The sequence below is a fragment of the Simochromis diagramma genome, unplaced genomic scaffold (assembly GCF_900408965.1).
Source record: "Simochromis diagramma unplaced genomic scaffold, fSimDia1.1 OVJJ01000816.1, whole genome shotgun sequence".
Classification (NCBI taxonomy): domain Eukaryota; kingdom Metazoa; phylum Chordata; class Actinopteri; order Cichliformes; family Cichlidae; genus Simochromis; species Simochromis diagramma.
In genome coordinates, this window is record NW_024386908.1 from 227,999 (window position 1) to 242,861 (window position 14,863).

A 14,863-nucleotide genomic window follows, 5' to 3' on the forward strand; every position below is an offset into this window, starting at 1 on the left:
CTCCATGGGTTCAGGCTACAGGTTATTTCCGTACAGCAAGTGGAATTTCTTAAACTTCATGTGCATCCAGCGACACACACAATGACCATTGTGTTGTGACTTCTTCTTATCCAGAGTTTGCTTCAAACTGAATCCAGTCGCCTTTATTACGAAAGGAACATTGTACTTTATATATGCAACTCAGTATTCAGTATTGTGGTTACACCCAGAAATTTCCAGACCCTGTGTATCTGGCAGCAGATATGCCATAAACCTTAAATAAGTAGGCACGTTTTTTTTGTTTGTTTTTACATCTTACTAAAACTCCCAGACACATCCTCCCATTTCATACAGTCCAGTAATACAATATTTATTTTCAATTTAAATGTTACATTTTGAGCAACCAACTTACAGTTGTCTTCAGCCACAAATGTAATGCAGAGAAAGTGAAACTGTTTCAATAATGGTTGGAACAAAACAGAACCAAATCTGATTTTACAGATATATACATAATGTTTATGTACATATACTGTTACACTAGACTAAAGCTGCTTAACAGTTGAGACACTGTTGTGCAAAAATTTGTGAGAAAACTTGGACAAAAAAACAAAACAAAACAAGAAACACGCTTGTATCGCAACAGACAGATTATGTAAAAGACTGCAAAATCATCACTGAAGGAAGAGAGAAAGAAAAGGTCGGTACAAACAGAAACCTTAATCATGTATCAACTTTGCTGTAGGAATGCAGAGAAAAAGACACGTCCACCCACACTGCTGTCATGAACTTGTATTCAGGTGACCAAATAAGAGAGAGGAGTCTCACAGCTCTGAAAGGGGGAATGATGGGGATCTTTAGAATTTGTTGTCAATAACTAGACAGTATGACAACAATGATGCACTTTTTGTTTTTTTGGTAGTGTGGCTACATTATATACAGTACAAATACAGGCAACTTCATCTTGTTCTCACATACCAATTTTTTTTCTCTTGGGGAGGGGGTTAAACAAAGTGGTTCCTTTCTCAGCAGCATCCACCTGATGAAGTCTTGACAGTAGTGCCTGGAGTCAGCTTGACATTGGGCTTCTCCCCTCCTCCGGCTGTGGCCCCAGGGCCCATCCTCTTCTTGATTTCAGCAGCCATGGTCATGAAGGCCTGCTCCACATTTGTGGCATTCTTTGCGCTGGTTTCCAAAAAGGGGATTCCCAAAGAGTCTGCAAATTCCTGGATACAACAGAGGGACAGAGTCAGAGTCACTTACCTAAGAAAGTAGTGTGTGTGTCATATATACATATATGCATATCACATACATACACACATCTGCTCTGCCTGTCAGGTGTCAAGCCCACTTTATGCAATGACTGATCATGTGTCTGAAGGTAAGAAGGTTCGCCTGTTATCTATGTGCACCATTAATGTAAACTATGACCTCAGGGCTTTAACCCGGTTTCAGTGAAACCCTTATAAGTCACTTATTCATTTGGGATTTTGTTTATGCAGCTGAAAGCACCCAAACCACTTGGCTAAGGTTCATGGAGACAGTTACATTCAAGGGCTCTCTGAAGTGCATTTCTCATTAGAGCCTTACCTTAATGGTGGTCCATCTTAAATAAGAAGTCATTCAATGAATGTCCTGCATGTTACACTAACCTCAAGATAGCTTCCCAAAACCATGTGAGGAAACTTTACCTTTGCTGTTGTGTAGTCCACCACTTTCTTTGTCGTCAGGTCACACTTGTTCCCGACCAGTAGCTTGTTGACATTTTCACTGGCGTAGCGGTCAATCTCCTGGAGCCATTGTTTGACATTATTGAAGGACTCCTGGGACAAGAAACCGATAAACCTGAGCAGTGAGGTTTGAACTTTGGACATTAGACAGAAGATAGAGATCTATTCACAGGCGACGCTCTATGATAGACACGATTTCAACTTAGCCAGTCATCAAATGTGTATCAAAGAGGAATGCTTTCTCATTTCTCTGAGGACAGCATGGCTACACTGTATACTCTGATCAAAGCCATCTTTAATGACTCTCAGCTCATGAAATGGAAACACGGTGGTTGGCTTATTTCTTTGGACCTCAGGAACCCAGAAACAAGCCAGTCAGATTGTGTTTTGTCATTTAGACAGTAGATGATTAAACGTCATAGTTTATTCTACACAAATTATCAGTGCTGCTGAAAAACATGGATGTATTACAATTGTATTACGTGTGTGAATTATGTGTCGTTTGACTGACCTGATCTGTAACATCATACACTACGATGATACCATGAGCACCTCTGTAGTAGCTGGACGTGATTGTACGAAACCTTTCCTGTCCCGCTGTATCCCACTGTGAAAGGATAAAGATTATTCGGTTGATAGCTGACTTTGCATGAACACAGACAAAGAGAACACACAAAATAACAATACAATTATCTCTACACTGAAAAATTCACTGGACAACAATTTCTAATAGCAACAAAAATACAAGCATCCTGAGTTGTTAGGTCATCCACTCGTCATGTGGTTTGTAATTAAAGTTGCCATGTTCTTGTGAGTATCCATGCACAAAATGAAATTAAAAATAGTGTGTTTGTTCTAAAGCCTAATATAGATTTTCCACTGTTGTTGTCAGTAATCTAAAAAAAAAGTACTGGGCAGCAGCTTGGAAACAAGACGTACCAGTAAGTTAGACTAATGAATGCACCGTCTTTCATACGATAAGAAAATAATAGGAAATCAACACAGTTATGGCAGACTAATCTCTTCATGTTTCTGGGTGCACAAATTTCCAAACACAGACATGAACATGAACTGAAAGATGGTGACTGACGGACATGAACATAAGGCAGCTTTGTGTAGCAGGAGAGTACTTACAATCTGAAGTTTAATGGTCTTTCCATCTAATTCTATAGTTCGTATTTTGAAATCCACACCAATAGTGCTTATGTAACTTTCTGTGTATGTGTCATCCTGCAAAAAGAAACAAAGGTAATTAGATGATCCATACATCTTGCTCACTTTGTGCTTCAGGATACACACATATATACACACCCATCTAACTCTAGGACATAGTAGCCAAGGCAGGGCTGCTCAATTATGGCAAAAATCATCACTTGTTACTTGAGACAATATTAGGATCACAATTAACAAACAAGACTTTTGTAGTAGGACAGAGGAAGCTCTGGTGTCCCAGTTTTAGACTGGGACATAAACACAGCCTACATTTGAAGATCTGTGCAAAGTTGGCAGTGTGAAATTTATCTCAAAACCTTACACAGGCATGTGATGCGATCTGTGCGTATCAGGCGATTGCTGCACACAGACTGAAGGTTTTGTAGTGAGAGAAATGTTACATGTAGTCTTTGACATTTGCATGCGTGGAGGGATTTCTGATTTCTGAATCTGAAGTTACTTAATTGTGCATAAACAGGTTGGATGTACGCATTTGTAAAAACGTTTTATATGTGGTCACAACGCTCTGTGTTTGTGTACAAATTGGAACACTCATTTGTGAGTCCTCAAAGGTTACACACAAATCAGTGTACACGTGTAATCTTAGCTTATGTTTGTGGCTCATTTAGTGTGTGTTTGTAACACTTCTAAGGTAAATGTCTCCCCATAAGAAAAGGTTGCTAAATTTATCAACTAAAACCAGAGTTATGATCAAAATGAATTCATCACATTCACTTTTTCATTTCCTTTTTTCATTTTTAGAAACGCTGGAAGCCAAAAATCTTAACCTTGAGTAATGATTGCTCGACCCAAAAAAATGGAGCATGTTACAATGAATGTTACAAACAAGACGGTTGTTTTTATTTTTAAATAAATACTTTGAAGAAACTGCAATAAGTTAATAAAACTACTATTGTGCAGAATGATTTAAGATTATCCAAGTGAAAACATTTTCAAAGGACTGCATGAAACCAATACTGTGACACTGAGACAGTTTAAGTCAAATGGACTTAAAGAAACACCCTTTATTTGCTTTTGGGGCAAAACTTACTGCGAATCGAAGAAGAAGGCAGGACTTTCCAACACCAGAGTCACCAATCAGGAGTAGCTTGAATAAATAGTCACTGTAAGGGAAGGGCACAAATAAAACCTCTAGTTTGAAGATATTATTCATGCTGCCATAGTAAGGAAACACACAAGAACCATTCAGGATATCATGCTTCTTATTCATAAGGCTGCTCTGACCAATACTCAGTTTTAGTTCCATCTAAACATCTTCTTAGATGAAAGGTTACATTTTATGAGCAAAGGGAAACAAACAAACAAACAAACAAACATGACAAGCATCCCTGCTGAACTCTCCCAGATTTACAGAAGTAAGCGTGCTAACGCCTCTTCTCCATTAGTACCAACTCAGCTCGACTCAACTTGATTTTAGGGTTTTCTGTTAGGTGCTAGGTTTTAGTTTCTACTCGACTGGGGTTCAAAGGGAACCAAGTCAACTTGAAAATGTGATGCCGACAGACTGTGTGCCACCGACTGGCCGATCACTGGTGTCATTCAATGAAACCACGTGTGGCGGGGCGTGGTTTGCAATGCTGCTGCAGGTGCAATGGATGCACCTGCGTGGCATCTGCAATCATGCCTCAGCCGGCTTAAAAGTTTGGAGTTTTGAGCTAAGGTTGTTGTTATTTTGAGCTGGCAGCGGGAGAGCTGCAGCTGCATGTGTTTAGCAACCATAACTGTGGGTTAATAAAGATGATCAAAATGCCACTGGGTCTATCGTGCATGTTTACAGTGATGCTGAAACCCAGGATGGGGGGCACAGCAGACCCACAGCTGGGCCGGCAAGGCGGGGAGCTGGAATAACTACGGGTCCAGACTGAGCTCCACTTGCGGAAGATAGGGGCCTCGCTGGCACCACCGCCAACCCCACCAGTGTGCTCCACGGCGCGGGAGTGGAGGAGATCCGGTTGGATCCGGCGCCTGTGCCAGCCCCAAGGGTGTGACCAGCCAGCACGCAGCCTGCTGCAGCGCCCGTTCCCACCCCTTGCGTGGAAGCCATTGGGGTTCAGCAGGGGCTGGTGCCCGTTCCTGCGCCCCGGAAGAAGGCCGAGGAGACCAGCTCAACCTGAGCCAGAGTGCAGAGCGCCAGAGGCACCATGTGGGGAGCTGCTCCAGGCGGGAGCGGCGTAGGCACCGTGCGGGGAGCTGATCCAACTGGGAGACGCAGCGGTGGAGGCGTCGCGTGAGGAGATGGAGGTGCCCGTGCCTGCGCAACCTAAGCCCGAGGTTGGCGGGCTGGGTAGACCGGTGTCAAGCACGCTGGTGTGGTGCGGCCTGCTTGAAGCCTGCCCAGCTGCACGTGAGCCCCGGCTCACTGCCACGCCTGCTGCACCACTGCTTGCCACATGGGTGGCCCCCGGTCCAGCTCCGGGGCTGCTGCTGGATACGTGGGCGACCCCTGGACCCACCTCAGCACCAGCGCGAGGCGTGTTTGCGATGCCTTGCCACACACCCCGATGTGCGATGGACGCACCTGCACGCCATCTGCAATCACGCCTTGCCGGCTTAAAAGTTTGGAGTTTTGAGGTAACGTTGTTGTTATGTTGAGCTGGCAGCGGGAGAGCTGTGTGTGTTTAGCAACCGTAACCGTGGGTTAATAAAGATGGTCAAAACGCCACTGGGTACGTCATGCGTGTTTACACCACCATTTTTGAAACCCGGCAATGAGAGACATGGCGGCACAAAAAGCCATACACCAAGCATCAGGTATATCATTGCGTCAACATCCTCTACTGTGTTGTGTTATTGTCACATACAAATTACGTCATGGGGCTGCCTTGCTTTAACAACCCCACACACACTGAGACGGTGTTTATTTTTAATGGTAAATGAGTGAAGCCAAGTAGTGTAGCGTTGAGTAGGTAGTGGAAGAAGTACATGTAACAGTGTGACTTAACACATGAAACCAACTCTCAGGATCAATAAATGCACTCTTTCTACTTTACCTGGGCTCTCAGAGTGCTCTATACAACGTTCCTCATTCACACAAGCACTTTTTTCTATGCAAGTGCTTTCACACACATTCACACTTTGACAGATACATTGAAAAGCAACTTGGGCTTAGTGTCTTGGCGCAGCCAGTCATCGAACCACCCTGTGTGAAGTTAACTGTGGAGAGTGGGTAACAGACTCTCCATTTTCATTCGCCAAAAACCCTGCTGAGGCACATGACAAACTACATACTATGGGTAGAGAATTCAACCCCTATCAACCAAATGAATCATCTTAAAAATGCAACAAAGGCAGGTTTGAAAGCAAACTTTAAACAGGAGGCTTCAGTCTTTTTTTGTTTCATCCATTTTAACAGAGCCTCTCCAGTACCCTTCCAGTTCAATTCAATTTATACAGCACCAAATCACAACAAAGTTCCTCAAGGTGTTTTCTATTAGCAAGGTAAAGAGTCTCAATAACACAGAAGAAACCATCACAACCAGACAACCCCCTATGAGTAAGCACTTGACGACAGTGGGAAGGAAAATCGTCCTTTTAACAGGAAGAAACCTCTGGCAGGATCAGGGAGGGGCGGGGCCATCTGTCAAGAGTGACTGGAGGAGAGGGCAGGAAGCCACTGGAAAAAGACATTCAAAAAGGATCTATGTCTTATGTATCTATATATATGATATTTATAATATCAAGTCAGGCATTCCTTTTGTCACACAATAAATGTACTTTATATTATTTTCAATCTGTGGATTATTGATAAAACACTTACATTCAGTGGAACATAAAATTTAGCAAAGTTATTAACAATTAATAATTTACCAGTGAATAAAACCAATAATAGCCACAGTCAGTCTTTTCATTTTTCATGAACAGCAAAGCATAAATGCAGAACTTTATTCTCTCAGTATCTCAGTCAGTGTTATCCTGCTTTTGAGGACTATCTCAGTTCTTTACTTTCTCACTGTAATAAATTCCAATCATTCCCTCTTCGGTAAGCCTGTGACTATGAACAATGGTGGTTCCTGTGAAAGGCTAACTGCACTGCTCAACACAACTCTGGCAGCAAACTGACCAGAAAAAAGAATATGAAAAACTTTGGGGTTCAAACTATTAACTCCCATTACAATCAGTCTCCTTGCTTAAAAGAGTCAAACTGTGTAATTTAGACCTTCCTAAAGTACTTGCTTGACATTTTAACCAGAAAGTCTGTATTCATGCATAGAATTCCAAGTTTCCTCGATTCTTTTCATTTTTAAATTGATGAGTTGACCCAAATATCTAGCCTATACCAAGAAAGTGAATCACAAGATTAAGGACTCAACTGAGGTGTACACAGTTATTACTTAACTGTCACTTTGAAAACTATACTTTTAAAATATTTAACAGGAGCTCTGTGTAACAGCTTATTAGAAAGAGGAAAATATCAACAATCAGCCCATGTGAACATTTACAAACGAAAAACATAAGACTGATCCAAAGCTTAAGGAACTAATACTCAAAACTGCAGCGTGGAAGTCTGTCCTGCATCATGTGACCAACACATGACTGGGACTGTGAAAGGAGCGTTAAAGCACAACCAGGCTATAAGACTGAAAACTGACTCATAGACAGCAAAGACCAAAACCAACAATGTGCACGTAAACAGTGGATCCATTCTGCCACAGCACCTGCTGTATACAATAACCAGATCAGCAACAGGTCATGTATGCTAAGGTAAATTATTTAGGGACCCGTAATGACAAGTTGATGAATTTAGCAAAAATACGGGTGATGGCTCAATAATATCATTTTAACCAGATTAAAGAAGCTGTTAAGCATAACAAAAGCGGTTACTTTTTCCCTTCCTGCATCTGAAACACCGGGAACCAACACCAGAGTCTCTACGGGTGCTGGCCTAACAGCTGGCTAGCACTGTGACAACCTATAAGACACCACTGCTTCACGTGAACATAGAGTGTTAAGAGTACAGTATCGGCCTGGACATTTCGGCTAGGGTCAGCTGATGTTCCTAGCTAACCTAGCTCAACTGCTAGGTTACAACTCAACATCAAGTTATTTGCCAATGCCAACTTACTTGTTAGCGCAGAGCTAGTCTTAGCTAGCTGACCAAAATGTAACAACTTTATGTTTATGTGTAAGTATGATACTTACTATTCTGGATTCATTGTTGACTCGTTGAATAGTGTATCTCTTCAAGTGAATGTCCCCTTTATTTCTGTCTACAGATAAACAGCGTTCGTTACGACTAGCTTACTCTGGTTTCCAAACCAAAACCGGTTAGCTGTTCCTCAGTAAAAATCCAAAATGGCTGCAACGTCCACCAGGAAGCAGCTAACATTAGCCAACTGTGTCAGCCGAGTCAGGGGTAACACAAATTACGAAACCCGCTTTCACGAATAAAACAGACCTATATTTCGTTTTACAGCGGTAACGCTAAGGTGAACAAACAGGTGATATGGGCAGACGTCTGGCTAACCGGCCTTTTCTCTCCCTCCAGCTGAGTATGTGTCGTTACCGCAACAGCGAACTGTCAAGCTCCGTAGGAGGGATTACATCATTTAGTGAAACGTGGCAAAGAGGAGTCAACCTGTGCACCGTGTCAAACTACAAATGATACACAACTTCCGGGAAAACACTTCAGTATAAACCATAAACCTGGATGTTGAACTATTTGTTTATTTACGAAGAACTTATAATATTTTATGGAGTCAGTGGACAGTGACCGGTCATGAATGCTGCACTCCAGCAGCTTCGCACTCTGCACCAACGCGCAGTGCTACATGCCTTGTTTTGGTTTGCCATTGTGTTGTCGATATTATCAGATTATTCTGTTATGTACAATGAAAGCAAAGAATAAAACGATCTATATAAGTTTATTTATAACGTTATGATTCTCTCTTCCGGTCACATACCGATTTATTGTATCAAACTTGACAATAAACTCGACTGTACGTTTCTTTCTGCTGTTACGTCCCAGACAGCACATTTATTTGATTGTTTCTAGCAGACAAACGCAGCAGTGCTATTATTGTAAATAAAATACAAGTTCTATATTAGAAGTTAATAAACAATGACAGAAAGAAGACTTCCTTTATTCCAGAAACTTCTGTCCTCCTGAGTTCATGAGTGTGTCACGAGTCATGGCTGTGTCATCACTCCGCGCTGAGGAAATACATGTGATTAAAAACACTGGTGATCATGTCACCACATGCAGTTAGGCTACAAGAGTCACTTGTTTAAGTTACAAACGTTTTTCCACGAGCAGTAAGTAAATACTGTGTTTTGCTTGATCTTTAAGACCAATCGCTGCCGAAAGTATCCACATCAGCTGTTTCAGTTCTCTAAGGAAATGAGCGTCAGCGCTTCCTTTATTTCTTCTTTTATCATAGGATACAGTGAGCTATCCTTGATGAAAGGGGAGGAGAAAACGCAGTCCCATAGTTCATTGCGGCGCACAACTCGTCATAATGAACAAAGTGGCGCAGATGATGTAAATATTCATTGTAACTGCGTTTTCTATTTAACGTCATAACCTGTTGATATAAGATTTGTTAAACGCACAGCTGAACCCTGACCATCACACTACTGGAGTAAAAACTGGTTGTTGAATTGAAAGATTATGGTCCATGAACTGGTAACACTGGTTTTGTATAATCAGTTTTCATTACAGCTGAGCTTTGCTGTATTGCAGTCTTCAGGATTCATTTGTACTTCGGTACAGGTCAGTTAGGATAAGTAATAAATGGAAGGAAATTTGACCTCAGTCATAGAAATCCAAAACAGTATAGCAGTAAGTTATCACATAAAATGGAAAAAGCAGTCACAGTTAACATTTACATTTACTTGACCCACGACAGCTGTGCTCAGACTGATGACCTGTGCACGGGGTACCTCATCTCTCAGCCTATGCTGGGTAGGCTCCAGCCCCCCGTGACTCTCATAAGGATAAGTGGAAGAGGATGGATGATCGGCAGCATTTTGTTTATTATGTTGATTGTTTTCATTTCTCCTTTCATAAATGCTAGTCTGATGCTAAAGAAGGCAATAAAGGAAGCACTGGTGCTCCTTTCATTAGTAATTGGAGAACTGGAGAACTATTTATGGTCCCCAGGCAGATGGTCACTGGTCATGGCAGATGAACGTCCCTCCCTGAGCCTGGTTCTTCCAGGGAGGTTTCTTCCTGTCCAGGGAGGTTTTCAAGTGTGTGTGTGTGTGGTGTGGGTGTGGGGGGGGGGGGGGGGTGTCACATGTTGGGGTTTTCACCATTTTCTTTGTATTATGTCTATGTATTACCTGTATAAAGTGCATTGAGTCACCTTTTGTTGTGATTTGGAGCTATATAAACAAAGTCTCTGTCAGTACTCTTGCTGCAGCAACTGAAGGCTTTTCAGGGAGTTTTTAGTCCAGCCGAAAAGTAATATATACATTAATTAATTTCTCATCATCACTCTGAGACAGGACATTTCTCATTTTAGAGATGTTGCACAAATGGAAGAAAGCAGTCTTACATATTTGTTTAATATGTGCGTTGAAGGACATGTCCTGTTCAACAATGACTCCAAGGTTCCTCACAGTGTTACTGGAGGCCAAGGTAATGCCATCCAGAGTAAGAATCTGCTTAGATACCATATTTCTAAGCTTTTCAGGGCCGAGTACAATAACCTCAGTTTGATCTGAATTAAGAAGCAGAAAGTTAGAGGTCCTCCCAAAATGCCATTCCTTTACAACTTTAAGACATTCCTGCAGTTCAATTAATTGGTGTGTGTTATCTGGCTTCAAGATGGATAATGTTGGGTATCATTTGCATAGCAGTGAAAATGAGTCAGAGAGATAAGATGACTCCACCATCAGCATCCATAAGAAGATCACTTTTCACCTTCACCAAAGCTGAACGGACGGCAGTGGGTGAGCTGGTCCTGACTGTTGTCTGTGCTTATGCGTTTGTGACAGTTCAGAGTACACGACCTCATTGGAATCCTTCGTGGTACTTTAGAGCGCTCCACATGGGGACTCTGTTGTCTTAGTGGGAGACTTCAATGCTCATAATGGCAACGACAGTAAGATCTGGAGGGCCAATGAGGTGAATGACCTGGCAGATCTGAACCAGAGCGGTGTTCTGTTCCTGGACTTCAGTGCAAACAGCATTGTCTCATCAGATCTGTGGCCACCATGATGCTTTGGAGGAAGTAATTGCCAAAGTTAACTATCAATTGGAGAAAAACAGTCTAAATAAATATCAGTGGTATTGAAAGTCGCTCTACATAATGTTACATCTATGAAATTGTTATTTTTTCTCTAATGGTTAAAATTTTATTTGTGAAGGAGTTATTAAAGTCATTACTAATTAAAGTTGAAGGGATGGTTGGCTCAACAGAGCTCTGACTGTTTGTCAGCCTGGCTACAGTGCTGAAGAGAAACCTGGGCTTGTTCTTATTTTCTTCAATCAGTGAGGAGTAGTACGATGTTCTGGCTTTGCTGAGGGCTTTCTTATAAAGCAGCAAACTATTTCTCCAGGCTAAATGATGATGAAATTAGCAAGACACCATTTCCTCTCCAGCCTACGAGTCATCTGCTTTAAGGTGTGTGTTTGAGAGCTGCATCATGGAGTACAGTACTTTTGATATGAGGCTTTTTCAGAAGAGCTACAGTATCCAGAGTCGCAGTGAAGAAGTTAAATTATTAATAAGATAAGCAACTTCTGTGGGAGTGGAGTTCAGGTATCTGCTCTGCACTGTGTTGGGATCTAAAGAAGATAACAGTGGAGGAATTGTTTTTCACAAAGGCCGTTCATAAGACTGATATTAATTTATGCATTTTTATTTCTGTCAAATCATGTTTTGTGAATTGCTTTTGCTATTGTACCCAACCTTTACACATAAGAGCAACTTTTGACACATTAAAAGCCATGACAGTTAAACATGTAAGCTGGTCACTACTACACTGGTAACTGTCAGTCTGAGTGACATCAGCAACTCTCTCAAGGAACTGATAGTGTCTAAATATATGCAAATGAGAAAAGTGATGAATAAATATGAAATATAGTTTCTGCTTTGTTATGTAGAGGCCAGGACACGTGATCATGTGTATAAGGGGTGCAATACATACTCGCATATTTAGCAGTACTGGTTTGTGAATAATGTGTACAGAGTCAGAGGATAAGGCTGCAATGCTGCCAGTTTTGTATTTCTTTCTTTTTTATTACCAGGAAATGCTGTGCAGAGCCAAATCACCAATCATTTCAACAATATTCACACGTGCTCTGTGTGTATTGAAACTTGGATTTATCTGATTTTTCTGTGCTCTGGTGTTTTCTTGTTGTCTGAAAAATAAAAACATTTCCAGAAGCCACTGAGCGATAGGGAATGTAGAACTTTATCTTTTGTATATGACAGCTTTGTACTAAGCTCTAAATATGTGATCACAAGCAACAAACAGATGATAACAGACTTTTAAAACCAGGGTGTGCGAATGCTGATTTATCTTTTTATTTATGTATTTATTTTTAATCCTACGGGAACACACATTGTGCTGTACCAGCAAAAGGTATTTTACAGGATCATCATTAATAGATCGAACGCGTGACATATGATCACAATTTGTCAGCTTTTCTGATGATTTGGGAGTACCCGAAGAGCCTGTGGATTTAGGTAGATGATCATTTCTCAGACTTCTGATCGAAGCTTTGTGCCTGTCTCCAATGTTTGAGGGTGAAGACAGCAAAATTTGGCAAAATTTTGGAACTTGATAGTACTGGTATATATTGATTTCAAGTTGATATCAGGTGCTGCACTTTAAACAATCATTTGTCAATATCACTTTTGTATGATCAGTTCTTGTCAAGCATCTCGTATGGACGCAGTGTCACACTTTTCACTGCTTCGAGCCATGAGGGAGAACAGGCAGAGTAAGCCCTGCACACTCTTCTCTTGCTTTGTTGATGGCCCAGATTCAGATTTAAAAAATTTGGAAAAATTAAAAAGGTACAACTGATTTCCCAGTTGGTGAATATGTTATGGTATTACGACCATCTCATTCCACTCACATGAATTAGGGCCTTCATTTTTTGTGTGTTTTCTATTTGCAGGTTAAAGAGTGTAACTTCTTTGAAGATCTGATCGCAGCAGCTGGCTGCCTGGAAGACAAGAATCTGCTTGTACATGACATTGTTGTGTTCCAATGCACAAAGACGCATGTATGTGTTTACTTATTTATTATTGTTCAACAAGTGACTCAAACGCAGGCAGATTGCCTTGTTTTCTGGGTTTTTGGTGGGACATTTCTTTGTGCATAGCTAGAGCATAACAGGTGACCACATGACATGAAAAATACAGGTTTGGGATATGCACTTGAATAATGTGAATAATCTAAGCTAAATGTTTGTGATTACTTTATCTCCTTTGATCCATTCATTTTTATTTAAAAGACAAACTTTTAAAAAAGTATATGCACCAATAAAAACACTTGTTTCCATACTTCATATTGGACCTGCCTGTGCTGTGATTGGACGCTGTGTTTTTGCATTGACCTTTCAGCAAATGTTCAGATGCTCCAGGTGTTTTTACCTGTCAGATCAATTATTTTTCTACAAGTGTACAAATGTTCTCAAGGTGAATGGTAGGAGGTAAAACTAATGACAATGAATTTAAATGTAAAGATTCACTAACAGTGATATTATTCTGACAGTAACACGACCTGGAAGCTCAAGCTTTTAGTAATAACATAAAATGGTCACATGTTCAATAAAGTTTTTCATTAACTATAACTGTATAAAACTCATGAACTGGATGTAAATCTATCTGCGGACCTTTTTTAAAAATAAATAAAATTGTTTGGTAGAGATGTGGCATATGTGCATGGCTCATATAAAACTCTCACACATTGGCACACATGAAAAGACAAAAGAAAAGACAAGAAATTCTAGTATTCTAACCATGACTCAGCACTCCAATCTGGCTTTGTTTTACAGGAAAATTGATACAAATTTGCCATTTCACTCTATTTTTGTATTTCTAACACTGACCTTACTTTTACACCTATGCATACGTCTTCATTGTGCCACAGTCTTGTAGTGAGGTGATAACAGTAACGTCTCCAGAGCACCTCCTATTTTTCACTAGTTCTAAGATTAAACTAAGCACGTTCCCAATAATGCTGTAAACGAGTGGTTTTTATGCGTAATAAACAAGGAACAACCAAATCCAAGCCTTTTTTTTCAGTGAATATGCACATTGGTTAATTTTTTTCCTTGTTTTTGGCTTTTATTTCCTGGTGTTCTGCTTTAATATTGTTTATCTGAGTTACTGACTGCATTACAGCTTTTGTGCAATTCTCACAGCATTACACTTAATGCAGTTCTCAAATCACACTTTTATTATTTTACTCACACGTTTACTGTGCACTTCTCACTTGAATCTGACAACTCATCAGAGCAGTTTGCACTTTTGTGAATCATAACTCTGGGTCACTGAGGTTCCTGAATACTTAACAGCATTGTATTCACGTTTTCAATCATGACTTCAAACCTTTTTCAAATATGTTTGAAAGAACAAACACAGTAACACACTTTCAGCGGTTTATTGCAACAAATAGAAACACAAACTTTCATTTTTGTGTCAAAGCTGTTCATTCAAATTTCCAATTTGTCAGGTGTCAGGTGAACTGAATTTCAGGTAAGAAGTTATGACCTGCAGTCCATCTGGGTCAGATATGAACCAAGTTTAGGTGGAGTTTATTTTCGTGGTGCTGACTTTTTCGTACTGCGTGCTAGCTAGCATGACGGAGTTTCTATACACCTGGGTGGGTGCTATGATGTTACTGATAGTGAACTTTATTTTGTTCATAAGGTTAATTATTATGATGCAAACCATCCCCTAAAAAACGGAATCGTCTCATATTCAGAGAAAATATTTCGCGTTTTGTATTGAGCTGAGAAGGAA

The 14,863-nt window shown here is 40.6% G+C and overlaps 1 protein-coding gene across 2 annotated transcripts; it reads right to left on the reverse strand.

The window, feature by feature from the left end:
- Window positions 1–318: 318 nt before the first annotated feature.
- On the reverse strand, window positions 319–8,531 carry LOC120735536 (ras-related protein ORAB-1-like). 2 transcript variants are annotated; one of them, XM_040034929.1, is made up of 7 exons: window positions 8,079–8,531; window positions 3,970–4,042; window positions 2,841–2,936; window positions 2,218–2,313; window positions 1,668–1,799; window positions 955–1,202; window positions 319–808 (listed from the first exon to the last, which is right to left on the reverse strand). In XM_040034929.1, the coding sequence occupies exons 1-6, from the start codon at window positions 8,090–8,092 to the stop codon at window positions 1,002–1,004; spliced, it is 612 nt and encodes a 203-aa protein (XP_039890863.1). In that variant the 5' UTR covers window positions 8,093–8,531; the 3' UTR covers window positions 319–808; window positions 955–1,001. The 2 variants fall into 2 exon arrangements, with proteins under 2 accessions (XP_039890863.1, XP_039890862.1); XM_040034928.1 differs by having other exon boundaries at window positions 319–1,202; window positions 8,079–8,528.
- Window positions 8,532–14,863: the final 6,332 nt, after the last annotated feature.

Excerpts from the sequence above, each read along its gene's own strand:
- LOC120735536 (XM_040034929.1), bottom strand. Across the intron at positions 2,937-3,969 it reads GCCTTCTTCTTCGATTCGCA|GATGACACATACACAGAAAG; the intron begins GTAAGTTTTGCC and ends TTCTTTTTGCAG. Across the intron at positions 1,203-1,667 it reads TGGACTACACAACAGCAAAG|GAATTTGCAGACTCTTTGGG; the intron begins GTAAAGTTTCCT and ends TGTTGTATCCAG.